This window comes from Eschrichtius robustus, chromosome 3, assembly GCF_028021215.1.
Source record: "Eschrichtius robustus isolate mEscRob2 chromosome 3, mEscRob2.pri, whole genome shotgun sequence".
Taxonomy (NCBI): domain Eukaryota; kingdom Metazoa; phylum Chordata; class Mammalia; order Artiodactyla; family Eschrichtiidae; genus Eschrichtius; species Eschrichtius robustus.
The window spans coordinates 100331851-100353082 of record NC_090826.1 but is presented as its reverse complement, the minus strand read 5'-3'; the positions used below and the strand labels follow the sequence as shown (position 1 = coordinate 100353082).

At 36.3% G+C, this 21232-nt stretch overlaps 1 protein-coding gene across 5 annotated transcripts in view; it reads right to left on the bottom strand.

Moving 5' to 3' along the window:
• MAGI3 (membrane associated guanylate kinase, WW and PDZ domain containing 3) overlaps window positions 1-21232 on the bottom strand; it is a 255466-nt gene that overhangs the window by 26324 nt on the left and 207910 nt on the right. For all 5 annotated transcript variants that reach the window (XM_068540536.1, XM_068540537.1, XM_068540538.1 and 2 more), the window contains exons 9-15: window positions 20779-20967; window positions 17735-18340; window positions 16485-16516; window positions 14278-14434; window positions 12845-12936; window positions 3379-3571; window positions 823-1011 (exon numbers count right to left, since the gene is read on the bottom strand). In XM_068540536.1, coding sequence (XP_068396637.1) covers window positions 823-1011; window positions 3379-3571; window positions 12845-12936; window positions 14278-14434; window positions 16485-16516; window positions 17735-18340; window positions 20779-20967 — 1458 coding nt within the window. The remainder of the gene's footprint in view (window positions 1-822; window positions 1012-3378; window positions 3572-12844; window positions 12937-14277; window positions 14435-16484; window positions 16517-17734; window positions 18341-20778; window positions 20968-21232) is intronic.

The following is a 21232-nucleotide window of genomic DNA, read 5'->3' as shown; positions in this document are numbered from 1 at the left end:
GGATATTTAATTTTTCAAGGTTCTGACAAAATTTTTACCTTTCAATGAAACATATAAGGTAAGAATGCCTCTTATCATTCAAGAAGGTCGCTTTATAGCTGGAATATGGCAATTATTATTAAATAACATGAAAGGACTATTTAAGACATATTTGGGTCAAGATTTTTCTGGTAATGTTTTACTTCTTCTCAACTGTTTCTAGCATTTAATTCATTTCTGCATACACGATTTCCCCTAATTTGAAAAAAACACCTATGCCCCCATAATTTTAAAAATTCAGCATTGTCCTTTCACTAAATCAATTAGGTCACATCCCTGATATACTGCCACAATATAATCTTGATGCAAACCAAGCTACTAATAAGACTTATTTTATGGAATCTGAGAGAGATAGATAAACCTGAAGCCTGGAAGGTTTGATTCAGATTACCTAATTTTTTTCTCTAATACAGTCAATTTCCTTATTTTTTTTTTAACTTTTTTTTTTTCTTGATGTGGACCATTTTTAAAGTCTTTATTGATTTTTTTGTGTTTTATGTTTTGACTTTTTGGCTGTGAGGCATGTGGGATCTTAGCTCCCCGACCAGGGATTGAACCCACACCCCCTGCATTAGAAGGTGAAATCTTAACCACTGGACCACCAGGGAAGTCCCCAGATTACCTAATTTTGAAAATAAAGAAAATATTCAGCATTTTAAAAAAAGATAACTCTCTGAGGCAACTTATATCAATACATGATTCCTAACTAGTTTCATAAACCCCAGCAGGCAACTCAGAAAACTGGAATTATAGGGAGGGATAACAGGACATAGGAGCCCTTACCTCCTGGAGGTGGCTTGCTTTTGGAAGTGAGAATGACAAAGCCAAATCCTTCATTTTCTTTTCGTTGCAAGACAACATCATAGGCCTCCTGGGGAGCAGGCTTGGCTGGGACCTCTGCTCGGTTCAGGCGGGGAGAGCCATTCTGTGTTGAAAGGAAGGCTTGAGAGCTGTCATCCTCAGGTTGTTTCTCTATAATAAACATGATCAATTTTGATATTTCTGGAATATCATAACTTTTGATAACTAAAGTGTTTTTGTGCTAAGCCCTTCACAAGAAAATTTAGTTTCTAATAACATAAAGAATAGAAAAGCAGCACCTCCACCCACGTGAGCTCTGGACCTAATTTGAGTGCAGATGTAGGCGGCAGCAGTCCAGCTGACTTCTTAAATGCTCTTCAAGTACATAGTTGGAAAAATGCAAAATGTTACCTCACTTTAAAGGAAGGTTTTCAAAGCTTCTGTGAAATTTGATAGTAAAAATATTCTTCTTGAAATTATTTTAATTCCAGCAAGGTTTTTAACCTGGACCAGTACTTTTTTAAAAAGCTGATAATGAATAACAACATAGTAAACTTCCTTTTAAAATCAACTTTAAATATAATTTAGTGCAGTGACTGGCACTCATGACGTCTGAGAGGTCACTGCATCAGGATAGAGGTGCTGCCCATTACAGGTTGAGAACAGTTTGCCATCTGCACAGAATTTATCTTTTACAATGTGTTTTACAACTGCAGGTTCCTGATGGGTGATACCAGATGAGTTAACCATTAGCAGTTCTCAGGCATACAACAAGCTGTCCACATGAACGGCAAACTCTCCTAGGCATAGATTAGGTCATATGGAATTCCTAGCAAATGGGCAGTTAACCTAAACCTTTTTCTCCTATTCAAGATAACATCAGAATGTGAGAAAGAATGACACAAGTTAGTCCTAACTGATTTCAAAAAAAGAGCAAATTTTGTGCCATAATTTGATACAAAACATCATAAACAACCACCACAACACACTGCTGTTGATGAATATGCATTTACAAGGTCTCTTTGGGTCAAAATCTATGTGATTCTGAGAATACGTTTTTGCACCTTGACAAAGTGTCACCAACATCCAATCATTAATAAAAAATAAAGGTTCTTTTTGATATAATGCATGGTTAGAATGAATTAGCTAAAATGCTTCCAGTAATATCAAACTACTATGAAACTTCTTCATGACGCTTTCCAGGAGGGAGCCAACCTCTAGTTGTATAGCATCACATTTTTTACTCTGTGTAGTTATGTTCTGACTTCAGCACAACCAAATGGAGGCAACACTGCATTAAAATCTGTATGTATCACAGAATACCTGATATTTAGGAAGGGAGGTGGGCCTTTACTTTGTTGTTATTTATTTATTTATTTATTTGGCTGTGCCGGGTCTTAGTTGCAGCACGCGGGATCTTCGTTGCTGCGTGCGGGATCTTTTAGTTGTGGCATGAGGGATCTTTAGTTTCAGCAATGCAGGCTCTTAGTTGCAGCAAGCAGGATCTAATTCCCTGACCAGGGATCGAACCCGGGCCCCTGCATTGGGAGCAGGGAGTCTTAACCACTGGACCACGAGGGAAGCCCCTGGGCCTTTACTTTGGACGCTGCAATCAAAAACATGGTGCCTCATTTTTAAGAGTAATGCAACTATTCATCAAGTCGACAAACATTTTTTTATGTCCACTCTGTGCCAGGCAGGCGTTCTTCTAAGTACTGGGGACACAGCACATAACTAAATGGATGAAACTCCCAAACTACATGAGGCTTACATTCTTGTGGTGCCACAGGGTTGTCTTTTAAAAATTTTTAAGTGGCAAGAATTCACTTTTAAAAATTTCTACTTAATAGTCACAAAACTATTGAAGAGAAAATACATGAGATTTTCATACCCTAGTGTAATGGTTTAGACCCCAGGCTCTGTAATTAAACTACCTGTTTTAATCCTGGTCCTACTACCTACCACCTATGTGTTTCCCAACCTTTCTGTGAGTAACTAGAATAATGATAGTGTTTACATCATAGTGTTGTAAAGAGTAGGTAAAAGAATATGTCTGGGACGTGGTAAGCACTCAAATGTTAAATTATATTATACTAAAACTTGTCAAGTAGAAACATTCTGTCCTCTTTGAATATTTAGGATCATCAGGATCCAAAATCTTTTGATATTCAGCTAATGGGATATCTTGGTATGACTAAATAACTTTGTTTTTCAGAAAACAGATTGAAGCTGATACTCCGATCTACAATGCCACATTGGCAAATTCATCAATATATATTAATATAATCTTAACATAGAGGCCCAAAATTTATTTCTCTTTTTTGATAGTAGTAGTATTATTTCTGAATCCTTTTGACCTTACATGGCCTTCCACAATGAGGCCTTGGATCACACCAAATGAGTTATCTCATACACTATTAAACATAATAAAATAACCTGCAAAAAAAAAAAAAAACAACCCAAAAAACGCCCCCAAAATGTGGACTAAGTCTCTTTGTTTCTTTTTTAACTTATCAGAGCAGGAACAGGTTCACATACCACCGTAGAGGATCTTTCTTCTGACAGTTAATAACACATGGCCATTTCGAGCAGCAGTTGTCATTAGGTCTAGCACTTGTTTGTGTGATTTCCCTTTAACAGGAATTCCATCAATGCACATCAGCTCATCAGCTGCACGGAGACGACCATCTTTCTCAGCTGCGCCCAGAGGAATGATGGCCCCAATGTATATCTGATAAGATATAAGGCGTAGGTTGGTCTATACAGTCTACTAAGATGTACTGAGATCCTTAACTACCAAGTTAAGTACTTCCTGACTCAGAACTGTGCAAACCAACAGATTTTTGCAGTTCAACATGAAAACTGTCATATTTTAGAAAGGTGAAATCTTAGAAATTGACCATTCTCCAAAATGGCACTTCAAACGACCACACCACATAATCTCTTCTGGATTTTCTGGGTTAGGGGCAAGGAAGACAGAAAATACAAAGTATTTCAATAACTTAAAAAATAATACTATCACTTCCATTACTATAACAAAACAAAAACATTCAACTCAGAAAACGCAATTCTGTGGAGTAGCTACTAGTAAAGTCCACTGAATGTCATCAGGAAAGATTTTTTTTGTATGCTGTTCATAGCAACTGGAATAATTCTTACAATACTCCCATTACATAAGGCTATTAGTACAAGTTTAGTATATGCAAAAGAGAAATATGTCTTGTTTCTAAATTATAAAGCAGTAAATATTTTAAGGGAACAGAGTGACCTAAGATTCACTTGCATCTAGGTGGACAGATCTAATTCATTCTGTTTGCCAGCAATCAGAATCCTATAATTAGGTAATCCTAAATGTTTGGGCTAGTTTCAGAGCTGCTAGAACCCTACATTTAAGAGAAGATAAAGTGAAAGCATTTCCTCTAAGATCAGGAGCAAGATAAGGATGCTCCTTATCTTGTCTTGTCACTTTTATTCTACATAGTATTGGAAGTCCTAGCTACAGCAATCAGACAAGAAAAAGAAATAAAAGGAATCCAAATTGGATAGAAGTAAAACTGTCACTGTTTGCAGATGACATGATAGTATATGTAGAAAATCCTACATATATGTAGAAATTCCTGCCACCAGAAAACTACTAGAGTTCATCAATGAATTCGGTAAGGCTGCAGGATACAAAATTAATATACAGAAATCTGTTGCATTTCTATACACTAATAATGAACTGTCAGAAAGGGAAATTAAGGAAACAATCCTATTTACCATTGCATCAAAAAGAACAAAATACCTAGGAATAAACCTACTAAGGAGGTAAAAGACCTGTACTTGGAAGACTATAAGTCACTGATGAAAGAAATTGGAGACGACACAAACAGACGGAAAGATATACTGTGTTATTGGGCTGGAAGAATTAATATTGTTAAAATGACCATACTACCCAAAGCAATCTACAGATTCAATGCAATCCCTATCAAAATACCAAGGGCATTTTTCACAGAACTAGAACAAAATTTTTTTTAAATTTGTATGGAAACACAAAAGATCCCAAATAGCCAAAACAATCTTGAGAAAGAAGAACAGATCTGGAAGAATCACATTCCCTGACTTCAGACTATACTACAAAGCTACACTAATCAAAACAGTATGGTACTGGCCCAAAAACAGACACATAGATCAATGGAACAGAATAGAGAGCCCAGAAATAAACCCACACACTTATGGTCAATTAATCTATGACAAAGGAGGCAAGAATATACAATGGAGAAAAGAGAGTCTCTTCAATAAGTGGTGCCGGGAAAACTGGACAGCTACATGCAAAAGAATGAAATTAGAACACTCTCTAATACCATATACAAAAATAAACTCAAAATGGATTAAAGATCTAAGTGTAAGATGGGATACTCTAAAACTGCTAGAGGAAAACATAGGTAAAACATTCTTTGACATGAATTGCAGCAATATTTTTTTGGATCCATCTTCTAGAGTTATGGAAATAAAGACAAAAATAAATCGGATGTAATTAAACTTAAAAGCTTTTTTACAGCAAAGGAAACCATAAACAAAACAAAAAGACAACCTACGAACTGGGAGAAAATATTTGCAAATGATGAGACCAATGAGGGTTTAATATCCAAAATATACATACAGCTCATACAGCTTAATATCAAAAAAAACCACAACTTGATTAAAAAATGGGCAGAAGACCTGAACAGACATTTTTCCAAAGAGGAATTGCAGATGGCCCACAGGCACATGAAAAGATGCTCAACATTGCTAATCATCAGGCAAGTCAAAACCACAATGAGGTATCAACTCACACCTGTCAGAATGGTTATCATCAAAAAGTCTACAAATAACAAATGTTGGCAAGGATGTGGAGGAAAGGGAAATCTTTCACAATGTTAGTGGGAATACAAATTGGTGCAGCCACTGTCAAAAACAGTATGCAGGTTTCTCAAAAAACAAAAATAGCACTACCCTATGACCCGGCAATTCCACTCCTGGGTATATATCTAAAAGAAATGAAAACACTAACTTGAAAAGATACATGTACTCCAACATTCATAACAGCATTATTTACAATTGCCAAGATATGGAAGCAACCTAAGTGTCCATCAACAGATGAATGGATAAAGAAGATGTGATCTATATCTATATACACACCTATATATACATACATATATGTACAATGGAATACTACTAGGCCATAAAAAAGAATGAAATTTTGCCATTTGAAACAACATGGATGGACTTGGAGGGCATTATGCTAAGTGAAATAAGTCAGACAAAGACAAATACTGTATGATGTCACTTATACATGGAATATATCACTTACATGTGGAATATAAGTGATATCACTTATATGTGGAAAAATACAAAAAACTGGTGAATATAACAAAAAAGAAGCAGACTCATAGATATAGGAAACAAACTAGTGGCTACCAGTTGGGAGAGGGAAAGGGGGAGGGGCAATATGGGCATAAGGGATTAAGAGGTACAAACTATTATGCATGAAGTAAGATACGAGGATATATTGTACAAAACAGGGAATATAGTCGATATCTTGTAATAATTATAAGTGGAGTATGACCTTTAAAAATTGTGAATCACTATACTGTACACCTGTAACATATAATATTGTACATCAACTATACTTCAATTAAAAAAGAGAGAAGAGAAGAGAAAGGTTTCTCCCAAGTTGTCTGAGAAAAATTCTTAAAACACCTAAGTGAACAAACACTATGAGTATCAACAAAATAGGAAGCGACAAAACTACATCTACCATCAGAAACAGTCAAGAGGAATATGACTAGTTTGGAGGAGGTACGGTCCAACATGGTGTTGTAAGAAGATCCTGAACTCACCTCCTCCCATGGACACATGGAATCTACAGCTACATACGGAACAATTCCCTCTGAAAAAGATTTGAAAATTAGCTGAACAACTCCTTCACAAGAAATGGTAAAAGGGCCACACTGAGATGGGTAGGAAAGGCGGAGACATGGTCTGCCAGACCCTACCCCCCAGCACAGTGACCCATAATCAGAAGCATCTCACAAATCTGGAGCTTCTCCCTAAGGAGTGAGGGGTTCGTGCCTCACATCATGCAACTTAACCTTTGCATCTGCAATGGAGAGATGGACTGGCTTGGAAAATGTCTGGCTTGGAAAACCAAAGGGGCTCACATCCAGGGGACCCAAAGGGCTATAGGGAACTGAGATACTTTTCTTAAAGGGTTTACACACAGACTCACTCACCCCGGGGACCAACGCCAAAGCAGCAGTTTGAAAACTTCCTAGACTGTATGTGAAGGAGATTCATTTGCTACTCTTAAAGCATCTGCTGAAGGGCTGGGGCTCTACTGGGACTCTCTCCAGGGACAGAGGTGCTAGCAGGTGCCAATTTTTGTGCTCTCCCTCTACTCTGCTGTGCCAGTGGATGCACCCTGGCCCTACACTCTCCTACTGCCCTGCTAAAGCTAGTGGGTATGCACTGGCCCTGCACTTTCTTGCTGCTTAGCTAAAGCTGGTGGGCACATGTAGTCCACACAGGTGTCATTCCTTGATTGCCGGGCGTTGGTGGCCAGGGCCGCCTGCAATCTTGAGTCCCACGAGACTGTAACAATAAGAGAGACAGTTCTTGACAAGCTCCCACCCCCACGGCACTACACAGACTGCAGACTGAAACACCGCCCCCCCACCCCAGTCTTTCTGTGAAAAAGGCCTATTTACTTGTCCTAGCTTGATGGGCAGGGTTCAGCTTTGCCACACATCTAGAGGCTACAGAGGTGCTTTCAGGGAACACAGACCAGAGATGCCATCTTTGCACTCTTCCCTGGCTTCACTACGGCTCTCTGGTACCTCCCAGAAACGAGCTTATAAACTTGTTTGAAGACCTGATTTTTTGCAACTGTCACCCAGGTGATACCTCCAAATCTCCTGGTCTGGAGGCCAGCAGAGTTTACAACTGCAGTCCCACAGGACTGTATATGTTGACATACTTTAAAAGCTGCTGCCTGAGGGTATGGCTTCCAATCAGCCTGAAGCTAGATGCTGACTGAGGTCCCTCCCTTTGGAACACTGAGAGGTCTTGGCACACCCTCAGTGACTGGGACTTATTGAGAATAAATCAGGCTGCTTAGACAATCACAAAGGTCGGAGAGACAACCAAGAGCTAGGGCAAAGTTGAAAGATAAGGTCATCTCCTAAACAAGGTCACTCCTTCAAGACTGGGAGAGGTAGCTGCTTCACCTAATACACAGAAACAAAAATAGAGAGTTAAGCAAAATGAGGAAACAGAGAAATATATTCCAAATGAAAGAACAAAATAAAACCTAAGGAAAAAAACCTTAATGAAATGGAGATAGGTAATTTACCTGATAAAGAGTTCAAAGTAATGTTCATAGAGATGCTTACTGAATGTGGGAGAAGAATGCATAAACACAGTGAGAACTTCAATAAAGAGACAGAAAATATAAAAATGTACTACACAGAAGTCATGGAGCTGAAGAATACAATAACTGAACCGAAAATTACACTAGGGGGATTCAACAGCAGACTGGATAAAATGGAAGAAAGAGTCAGTGATCTAGAAGACAGGGCCGTGGAACTCACCCAACAAGAGCAGCAAAAAAAAAAAAAAAGATGAAAAAAAGTGAAGATAGCCCAAGGTACCCTGGAATGACTTCAAGCAGAAAAACATTTGCATTATAGGGGTGCCAGAAGGAGAAGAGAGAGAGAAAGGAGCAGAAAACTTACCTGAAGAAATAATGGCTGTGAAAACTTCCCTAACCTGGGGAAAGAGACAGACATCCAGATTCAGAAAGCCCAGAGAGTTCCCAAAAAGACAAACCCAAAAGGATCCACACAGAGATACATTATAATTAAAATGTCAAAAGTTAAAGAGTGAATCTCAAAAGCAGCAAGAGGAAGACAACTTGTTACATACAAAGGAGCCCCCAAAAGACTATGAGCAGACTTTTCAGCAGAAACTTTGCAGGCCAGAAGGGAGTGGCATGATATATTCAAAGTGCTGAAAGGAAAAAACTTCCAACCAAGAATACTCTACTCAGCAAAATTATCATTCAGAATTGAAGGACAGATGGAGTTTTCCAGACAAGAAACCATCAAAGGAGTTCATCACCACTAAACTGACCTTATGAGAAATGTGAAAGGAACTACTTTAGCTGAAAAGAAAGGGCATTAATTAGCAACAAGAAAACATATGAAAGTGTAAATCTCATGGGTAAGGTAAATATAATCACTTACAAAGCTAGTATGAAGGTTAAAAGACAAAAGTAGTAAAAATAACTATAACTAGAATAATCAGTAAAGGGATACACAAAATAAAAAGATGTGAAACGTGACATCAAAAACGTAAAATGTGATGGGGGGAGTAAAACTGTAGAGTTTTACAATGCATTCAAACTTAAGTTGCTATCAACTTAAAATAGACTGATATATATATAAGCTGTTATATGTGAGCCTCATGGTAACCACAAACAAAAACTATAGCAGACACACAAAAGATAACAAAAATAGAAAATGAGCATAACATAGAAAGCAAGAGAAGAAGAAAGGAACAGAGAGGAACTACAAAACAGCCAGAAAGCAATTAACAAAATGACACGTACATACCTCTCAATAATTACTTTAAGTGTAAATGACTAAATTCTCCAATCAAAATACTTAGAGTGGCTGAATGTATAAACAAACAAGATGCATCTATATGCTGCCTATAAGACACTCATTTCAGATGTAAGGAGACACAAAGACTGAAAGCAGAGGAATGGATAAAGATGTTCTGTGCAAAAAGAAACCAAAAGAAAGCTGAGGTAGCTATACCTACATCAGACAAAATAGACTTTAAAACAAAGACTGCAATGAAAGACAAAAAGGGCATTACATAATGATAAAGGAGTCAATCCAACAAGAAGATATAACATTTGTAAATGTTTATGCACCCAACATAGGAGCACCTAAATATATAAAGCAAATATTAACAGACCTGAGGGGAGAAACTGACAGTAATACAGTAATAGTAAGGAATTTTAATACTCCACTTACATTAATGACTACATCATGCAGACATAAGATCAATCAGGAAACATGGGTCTTAAATGACACATTAGAACAGATAATCTTAACAGATATATATAGAACATTCTATCCAAAAGCAGCATGTTACACATTCTTCTCAAGTGGAACACTCTTCAGGACAGATCACATGTTAAGCCACAAAACAAGTCTCAATAAATTTAAGAAGACTGAAATTATAACAAGCATCTTTTCCAACCACAAGGGTATAAAAGTAGAAATCAATTATAAGAAAATTGGGAAAAATCACAAAATGTGAAGATTAAACTACATGCTACTGAACAACCAATGAATCAATGAAGAAATCAAGAGATAAATAAAAAAATACCTTGAGACAAATGAAAATGGATATACAACTTACCAAAATCTCTGGGATGCAGCAAAAGTAGTTCTAAGAGGGAAGTTCATAGCAATACAGGCCTACCTCAAAACAAGAAAAATCTCAAACAATTAGCTTTACACCTAAAGGAACTAGAAAAAGAACAAAAGAAGCCCAAAGTTAGTAGAAGGAAGGAAATAACAAAGATCAGAGTAGACATAAATGAGATAGAGACTAAAAAGACAATAGAAAAGTGAAACTAAGAGCAAGCTCTTTGAAAAGATAAATAAAATTGACAAACCTTTAGCTAGATTCACCAAGAAAAAAAGAGGGCTCAAAAGTAAAATCAGAAATAAAGAGAAGTTACCCTTGATGCCACCAGAAATACAAAGGATCATAAGAAACTACTGTGAACAATTATATGCCAAAAAACTGGACAACCTAGAAAAAATGGATAAATTCCTAGAAACATGCAATCTTTCAAGGGTAAATCATGAAAAAGTAGAAGATCTGAACAGACCAATTACTAGTAAGGAGATTGAATCAGCAATTAAAAACCTCCCAGCAAACAAAAGTCCAGGACCTGACGGCTTTACTGGTGAATTCTATCAAACATTTAAAGAAGATTTAATACCTATCCTTCTCAAACTCTTCCAAAAACTTGAACAGGAGGGAACACTTCCAAACTCATTCTATGAGGCCAACATTACCCTGATACCAAAAATAGACAAGGACACCTCCAAAAGAGAAAATTACAGGCCAATATCACTGATGAGCACAGACGCAAAAATCCTCAATAAAACATTAGCAAATCGAATTAAAAAGTACATTAAAAGGATCATATACCATGATCAAGTGGAATTTATTCCAGGGATGCAAGAATGGTTCAACATCCACAAATCAATCAACGTGATACACCAAATTAACAAAATGAAGGATAAAAATCATATGATCATCTCAACAGGTACAGAAAAAGCATTTGACAAAATTCAGTGTCCATTTATAACAACTCTCAACAAAGCGTGTAGAGGGAACACTCCTCAACATAATAAAGGCCATATATGACAAGCCCACAGCTAACACCATACTCAGTGGTGAAAGCTGAAAGCTTTCCCTCTAAAATCAGGAACAAGACAAGGATGCCCACTCTTGCCACTTTTATTCAACATAGTATTGGAAGTCCTAGCCATAGCAATTAGGAAAAAAAAAAATATATACATATGATGTCTTCTTTATACACACACACACACACACACACACACACACATACACACAACTACTACTCAGCCAGATCACATGTTAAGCCACAAAACAAGTCTCAATAAATTTAAGAAGACTGAAATTATGTCAAGCATCTTTTCCAATCACAATGGTATAAAAGTAGAAATCAATTACAAGAAGAAAATTGACAAAATCACCAGATGCGAAGATTAAACTACATTAAAAAGAACGAAATCTTGGTAATTGTGACAACACGGATGGACCTGGAGGGCATTATGCTAAGTGAAATAAGTCAGACAGAGAAAGACAAATGCTGTGTATTCTCACTTATATGTGAAATACAAAGAACAAAATAAAGAAACAAACAAAACAGAACAAAACAAAACTCCTAGAACAGAATGGTGGTTGACAGTGGAAAGGGGGTTGGGGGGAGGTAGGCACAAACTTCCGGTTATAAAATAAATGAGTCATGGGGATGTAATGTACAGCATGGGGACTACGGTCAGTAATACTGTAGTGCATATTTGAAAGTTGCCAAGGGAAAAATCTTAGAAGTTCTTATCACAGGAAAAAAATTTACAAATTTGGTGACGGATGGTAACTAGACTTATTGTGATGATCATTTTGTGGTGTATACAAACATCAAATCATTATGTTGTACATCTGAAACTAATACAATGTTATATGTCAATCATAGCTCAATTAAAAAGAAAAGAAAGACAAAAAAAAAGAAACAACCAAGGTATTTTATATTTGCCCTATGTAGGGCAACCTGCCTTAAACTTTGTCTCTGATGATTATTTTAACCGTAACTGATATGACTAATTAGAACACATTTATACTCTATAAATCAAATGTTCTAGTCAGAAATAGAAAGAAGCCTGTCATTTTAAAAGAATATTGTTATTCACCTAACTTCTAAGCATGATAATAACATAGTCTTTCTTGATATTATACAAAAAATCTTTAAATATGTTCTTAAATTCTAAGAAGCACATTACTTTTTATCAAACTAAGGGCAAAACAAAAATAAACCCACTATATTTGTTCTCTAAGTTTGAGTGAGAATCCTGTATAAATAAAATTCTAGATGTAAATGCTTTGCTAGAATAACCATTTATTACTCTCTAATTTACAGCTGACATATTCAGCTTTTACCTATAGTTTTAGCCTCAGCTACACCAAGTTAACTGAGGTATTATGACACGAGTAGAAATGCAGTTCTTCCTCATATTAATGAAACTATTAGAGAAGACAAAATCTTTTAAAAAACCAAACAAAAAAGAAAACAAAACAAAAACACCGTATTCTGCCAAATCTCTACTTAAAAGTTTTAACAGGAACAGCCAAATTCCAAAGTATTTAAACTTACAGATTGGTCAGGTCCATCTCCTCCCAGCACTCTAAAGCCAAACCCTGATTCTTGTTTCCGAAGGAAAACATCCAAATCTTTGGTGTTTGGCGCTAAGGAAAACCAGAAAATAATAAATACAAACATATATATATAATACATACTTTGATTTATTTTAAAAGGATTAATAATACAATAAAATTCAATCATAAATCTCTGTTTTGTGCTCTAACCCAAACTTTGAATCAAGACTGCTTAGGAATATTTGCTCCCACTTCCATGCTCTCAGTATTACACTTCCATTAATTCTTGATGCTTTCAAATCAATGTTTCATCTTCCTAAATATGGCCTGGGACTATCAAGACAAAGATCTGTAACAGGTTAAATAAGTATGAAGTCAATTATATATAATGTTTCCACTTGTGTACATCTTTTCTGAGGTAGACCTAAATCTATTTCTAAAAATAAATTTAAACAATTAAACCTACTTAAATCTATGATTTTACTTTAGAAAAGATCTATCATTAGTAAGTAAATTAGTATGAAAATGAATTTCCACCCTATGCACACTCTCTTCTCATCATCTCTCAGCTGGACTCCTCGAAGGAGTCCACTCTACCCTTTGGTTTCCTCCTCCGATTACACACCCCTCTGATTCATCATCCTTCGTATTCCTGCCAGGAAAATCTTTCTGAAAGACAAGTCCAATAATTTCATCCCTATGGTTAAAACCGTTCTGTGGCTCTCTGTCATGTATACCACTGTCTCCAGCTTCCTCAGAACGGCATAATCCGCCCTCCGCAAGCTGCTCCTGCCGCCCCCCCACCCCCGCCCTGGTTTCCCTTGCCAACCACACGCAGCTAAACTGAACTCCTTGCAGAACCCCGCCCATACAAGGTCAATGTGCACATGCTATTCCTTCTTTCTTTCCCTTTTATCTGTTTCATAAACGTCTACCTCATTGTCTTTAAAGACTTGGCTAAAGCTTAACTTCCTATATGAAGCAGGACACTGCTACTGACACTTCTTACTACCCACAGCCGCAAAACTGACCATTTTCTACTTTGGATCCCAATTCATCCAGTCCATCCTTCTATTACTGAACCTGTTAGGGGCTTATCTGCACTTATTTGTATATGTATTTGATTACCTCTTTGTCTTTTCCATTTAGGCTTAATCATCTTTTGGGGAGCAGGGCCTATGTAACCTATTACCCCTGTATTCCCATTACCTACTACGATGTTGGGTAGACAGAAGGCACTTAATAATACATGGTTTTGAAGAAAATAAATGAATGAATGTTGAATATAAATGGAAGAAGCCCAAAGTCATATTAAAATGGGAATGAAGGAATAACTTCAACATGGTTTTGAAAGATGGAAGAGTCGAGTTTTTAAGAAAATTCAAATTAATTTTGTTGCGTGCTTTCCTGAAATATTCCACGACTACTTACGTTTATCTTCATATAAAGTCTTAGATTTCATGTAGACCTCAGAAGGATCCAATTTCGGGGATCCTGACCTGATAATGCTGGGTGGAAAAGGCATAGGCTGGGGAATGGGCTCATTTATGGCCTCCAAACTTCCTGAATTTTCCTTTTTATCTGTTTTCTGAAATGGAAAAGGGCCTTACTTAGTATCTCAAAAAGCCAGATGGTTGATTAGTGCATAAAACTGCTGTCTGAACTGGGTATGTCAACTGATTACAGTTGTGTAAGCAGCAGGGTCAAAGCCACAGCATATTTGCAGTCTTATAGGAATTCACTATCATAGCTGTGTGTATTTGATTAAAACATATTTCACTTAAATTAGAAAAAGTTTATAATGATATCAATCAATTAGTCCTATGTTTAAGCAATTTTGCCCTTTTCTCCACCACCAAGACACAAATTGACTTTGAGAAGATAAACAGGGATACAACACAAGGCAGCACTTCCAAGTAAAGCAAGTGGGAGACTCTAAGAGAATACGTCCATGCAATTCTTGATAAACCCCATCCTCCCCACTCAATGAGTTGAATTCTCAGTGAAGATGTTTAAGGTAATGTTCTTTCTAAGAAAATGAAATAGAAGTGTTAACTCTAATTTAGGTTATAAAGATGACACTGTAAAAACCTGCATGGCCAATCCAAATATATCCCGAAAAAATGCACCATGCCTGAGAATCAGATAAGGGATATTTTCAAATGTTCCTATTCAGATAGAACTTTCCCAAAAGAATAGCTCAGTAAAATGACTTCTTTAATAAAATTTAAAAATGAAATCCAACGAATAGCCTAAGAAAATAAATATTATGGTTTTGAGAAAAGCTTGTTATCCTGAATTACGGTTAGAAGAGGGGGATTATAGACATTTATGATAAGATAACTAATGTGACTAGGATGCAGGAGCAGCTTGTCAGGTAGGAGGGAGGGGACAGTCGCTATAAAGCGTTGTGCCAGAAGGGACCCTTCACTGACCCAGACCCCGTCAGATGGCCGGGAGATAAGAGCAGTCTCTTCCATTTTCTCCCACATGTCCTAGGATTCTGTCAGGAGCAGTGAGAGGTCGTCTGAGACTTTCATCAATTATAAAACATTAGGGTCCCCATGGCTGCACTGGCATTCGTTATGAAATAGATAGGGCAGCACATAAGTTAAAAATGAGTACTAGAGGGACCAGAGAAATGGAGAAAAATACAGTGCAATTTTAACTGAATAGGCAAAAAGAATTTCTGTTCACATTGGACCTAACTGGTCCACTTTTCTATAGAAGTGCTGAGTGTTTCTTCCTGCCTGATCCATAAAATGGCAAATTTGCTGAGGATCCTATTTGGTGGGCTATGGAGAATTAATCCATTTTGTATCTGATGGTCTTTTGTTTAGCAGCCCAGGGTTTATGGTTATGGAAGACGATCTTTCAACTATAAGATGACAGACCCTAAGTCAAGCAAAATAGAGCAAATTAGGATTTTATACACGATTGTCTTTATATCCATGTCCATATAATTGTGGATATTTAAGTAGCTACACGTGTACCTAGCACTGTTTCTTTCATACCAGTATTTGGTGCGTCCTTTGTTTAGGTCTTATTCTCTACACAGGTCTTTAAATAGGCTAGTCAGTTATTCAGAAGAATACCAGAGAAAACTGTTCCAAGTCTGATAGCCTCTCACTCTGATAACAAGCAAATTGAGCACAGAGGCCACAATTGTTCTAGAAGGTCCCGTTTAGGGCTAAATGTCAGAAGGTTATCTAAATGTGGGTAAATTATAGTCCCCGTGAATGTATGTGAAACTACTACATCTTCCCATAGTACATCTGCTCGAACATTTAGCTACTCCTTACCCTTGTTCCTCTGAAACACAAAGAAAGTAATAGGACCCATCAGTAGGCACCTCAGTGTGTCCACATTTTACTATTTACAAGACAGGGCTATTGGTAGTACAGGCCTCTAATATTCTTCCAGCAGAAATACTTAACCAGCAGAGCACACCTCTTCTATGGGCAGCTTTTCTAACTCACACGCTTCCCTCTGAGTTTCTGATACAAGCCCAGGGCAGTCTGCCTCTTGGCTCCTGCCTGCCTGTAAACGCCACCCCCATGAGCTGCCCTCATGGAGGAGAACGCAGCACCTCTCTCCGTGTGTTCGGAAGAAGCATTTGAGGACCACTGTATACTCACCATTTTGGCAGTTTTAGTTGGTGAAGGAGGACCTTAAAAAAAATGAGCCACATTTTAAAAACAGAGGAAGCATTCCCAGATCACAAATACTGCTAATGTTTATGACAAAACTAGCTTTGACTTTTAGTAGGCTAGTAAATTATGTCCAATATGTTCTACGTGCCAGGCATTATACACGTATTTCATTTTTTATGACAATCCTAACGCATAAATGTTACTGCCATTTTATAGATAAAGTAAACAAAGACTCAAATAGATTAACATTACTTTCCTGTACTGCGGAACCAACCAGCAACTAGGCAGGAAATTGACATCCAACCTGTTTGACACCAAACCCTGGACTCTCATATTTGTTGGAACTCTGGATAATTCTCCAGCCCTCATGAAGAGATCTGAGCACATTCTACCATACCACACAGAGAAGAAACAAAAATAGTTCAAACAAATGAGAATAATAAAAAAAAGTCCCAGTGAAGTTAAACTGCTCATTTGCCTCAAAATGAAAACTAAAAGCCAGTGAGATATATGTGAAGGGCTAAATTTTATTCTTTAAAATACTAGTCATTCATAGGTATGGATTTAAGAAAGCCCATTAAAACGCGACTTTGTGATTAGTCCTTGGAACTGCATTTATGTCTGGGAGCAGTTCAAGTCAGTTGATGACCTTGGAAAATAAAATTATATTTATCTCACATGAGCACTGTGGGGTTTAATTAACATTTACGGACAGATACTAAAGCTTAAGATAAAAGCTTTATGAGCACAAGCTATCATGATTGCTTTTACAGAACAGATTAACACACCATCCAACATTTTGCTTATTCACAGAGATGCTAGCTCTTTCAAAACATCCTTGGTACATTACAGAGGTCCAGATGAAGTACCACTGCTTGAAAGAGTCCATTTCTATTATTGCCATCAACAGAGAAAATGGAATTAAGAGGATATATTTCATTTGAAGTAGCACAATGTTGTGACTCTTTCTAATCATTAAAGTCATAAATCAGATTTTAAAAAGAATATAGAGGGAAAGAAATCCATAATGGACACAAATGAAACCGCAAATAACTAAACAAGCTGCTACAAAAGATACTGCTTATGGAAGCAGTCAGACAGAACTTAAGGAAAATGCATACTAATTACCAGTTAAGTCTGCTGGGAAAAGAGATATTCTGACCTGTAAGGAAGGACAATTCACAGATACAAATGCATGAACAATGAAGATTTTTCCTTGTTGCGCTTTTACTCACCTCCTCTTAAGATAAGCAATGGTACATCTGCACCTACTGGAAACTGCTTTAGCACCTCTACCACTTGGAGATGTGTTAAATTCTGCACATTTTGACGGTAAATTTCCTTAATTATATCCCCTTTCTGTAGGCCTTGACACCACTGACTATCCAATATCATTTTCACCTTCTGTCCAGTTGGGCTGTCAGCAATTGCAAACCCAAAGCCTTTAGGGCCCTTGATCAGAGGGATAGTCACTAGTTCTGGCTGGGAGCTGCCTGACGATGCCATAGACGCTCTCTGCTCACTCAGATCTGATGGTCCATTGAGACGATCACTGATCAAGGTGTGCCCCGATTTTCCATTCTGGTCCAGAACCATCGTTCCTGACTTAAAATCCTGAGTATTCATGCAAGTCTCTCCCTTAGTTAATGACTGTCCATTGATGACAGGAGTAGCAGCAACAATGTCCACAACAGGATCTTCACTGTCATCAGGAAGTGGATAACCACGACATAAAGTGAGGTTTACATACTGATTGACGGGTACCAGTTGAAACATCTGGACAACATCTGCATGGGTGTGACCAAGGACACAGTTGCCATTGATGTCTACAATAACATCACCTGGTAAAACATAAGTCATGTTAAAAATATTAAAACCATCAAATAAGTTACATTTTTGTTGGCGGAGATGAAAATAATTAGTTTAGCATCTAAATTTGAATTTTGGAAACCTCTTACTGTTCATTAACTACTGAAAAGATAGATTTTGAACATCGACATGTCATTCTCCCTTCTGTTACTCCTCTCTAAAAAGAATATATAAATGTATAAATTCTTAATTATCTTAGTTGCAAAGAGTTATGACCTCAAGCTAAAGTGAATCTTTAAAAAATTAACTGCAAATTCATATTATCATTGTTAGTATATCCTTTGAGTCACACCTAAGTGGTCACACAAAGCTAGGGACATTGTAGTAGGTGTTCGGTACATAGAAGAGGAGTGAATAACCCCATTGGCTACTTGTACAAACAGGCAATCTTTAAATACCACCTTATTTCTTGATTTTAAGTAGCCATTGATTACAATGTACGTAAAAATTCATTCTAGTTTGAACAATGTAAGGCTGAAGTTTAGAATAATAACTTATGAATGTATTTTCTTTCAGCATCTTTCTTTTTTGTGGATTTTTTTCAATTTAGTGTAATTTAGTTTTCAAAAGGAAAAGTAAGCAACAAAAAAATTCAACAGAAGCAAAGAATATATTATTTAAGATGCTGGAAATTCAGCTGAATTAATCCTTGTAAAAGCTGGTTTTGCTTTTCTGATTTTACATTATTATGACCACTTTGGTTGCAGGATTATTACCACTTGACATTTATCAGTTGTGTGTTTTTCTTAATGCAGCTTTAGCTTTTAAAATTTGTCCTCTGATGTCTCATCCATTTGCTGCTTTTATTTGAATACAATTATTTAAAAGGTTATTGCCAAATAAAGGTGCTTTAATTTGTTCTGATTGCATGTAGGCTTTAAAAAAATCAACATGAATGGTATTTAAAAACAAATGTTAGTCTGTGGAAATTTGTTGCAAAATTCAAGAAGCTATAGAAATTAGACTAATTAGAAACAAAGTTTTGACTTTTCTTCCCCTGGTCAAAGTTCCCAGAATTTTAATGGAAGTATTATATTGTCATACAAATTAATAACAGTTTTAGACATATCTGAATCTATATTATAAAATCCTGACAGCATATACAATAGCTACAAGATGTGTTTCATGGACAAAATATTTAAAAAGTCAAAATTGAGGACTTAGGAAAAAACTTTACTATTAATTTTAATCTCTAGAGTTTGTTAATTCTATAAAGTAATAAAAGCTAAAAATAATTTTCTTTATAAATATAACTTTTGATTATTTTAAGTTTTCTTGTTTACGTTTCTATCACCTAATTGGGAAAGCATAATATGAGAGAGCCCCTATCCCAATTGAAAATAAGTTGATATCTGCCATCAAAAGTAATATGACAATTGAATCGTCCAAATGGGGGACATATTTACACAAAGTATGTGAAATAACAGAGGATTAGAAAAGTCTAGCAAACTGTGTAAGAAGCAACCTCAGTGGATTACTAAAATCTTTCTGGAAAAAAGTACTTAAACCTTCCCCATAATCAGTAACTAGTCTTAAACTTCCTCTAACCCACTCAGCCATAAACACTGTCAGCCGTATAAAAATATCTAACAATCACTAAGTAAAGATGTTGGGAAAACTATGTAAAAGACAAATTTATACAGCTCTGTAAAAATAGTAATATTACTGTCTATAATTCTTAACATAGCAGTTTAATTTTACTAACAGCCACTAAGGAAGCAAAAAATAAAAACCCAACTTGGAAAAAAACTGTGGGATATAACAATTTGTTCAGTATCATTATAAACATCACAACGAATCATTTTTCAAAAAAGATTACAGGTTAATGTTAAATAACTCCAAAAGTACCCAACATAATCAGAGAAAATCAAACTATCAAATAGTTTTCTGATATGGTTAATAAATCTTTAGCTTAGTACAGCCAAAGAGTTATCTCAAAATATGCAAACTATTCAAAAAATTAATAAATTTAATGTTTTGACTAAGTTTCCACTTATTTGTAAAAATGACCCTCCTTCAAAACTAGCATGCACTTAGTTTAGAAGATAAACTATTTTAATACAGGAATATCCCTCTTCAGTTGTATAATTTAGTTCTCTCTCTCTTTATTTATATAAATATATATATACACACAAGTTTTATATATACTTACATAGCTACTGTATAATATTTGTTATATACGTTACATATATAATATATATATAACTTTTTCACTATAATTTTTGTTATAGTATCATAACTCTTTAAGTATTTCTTTTTTTTTTTTTTTTGGCCACACCTCACGGCATGCACAGGATCTTAGTTCCCCAATCAGGGATCGAACCCGTGCCCCCTGCAGTGGAAGCGTGCAGTCTTAACCACTGGACAGCCAGGGAAGTCCCTCTTTAAGTATTTTTGAAAAATCTGTTACCTGGTGCAATTTTCCCATCCTGAGCTGCAGGACCATCTTTCAGCACATTTTTCACTTGTAGGAACTCATCAGGCCTATCTCCACCAATAATGGTAAAACCAAATCCCATTGTGCTTTTTTTCAATGATGCTCGAACAAGGATGCCTTTAAGCTGGGATGGATCTCGAGTAAAGTGTGATTTTTCCATATCTGCGTAAAAATGAGAAACAAGAATAATTACAATGAATATAGCCCTTGAAGCTCATCTCCAAGATAGTCTATATAACTTAAATATAACAAACCATAACATAACAGGAAAAAAATAAGAGAGAATCTAATGTTATAGAACAGTTGGAATTTAAATTCATAAACTAAATCACTGAAAAAAAACCCTTAGCTAATGAATCATTTATCTTTTATAGGACTCTTCTATGTCATTTGAAAGGTAAAAACATCTACTTTATCCCCTCCTCAC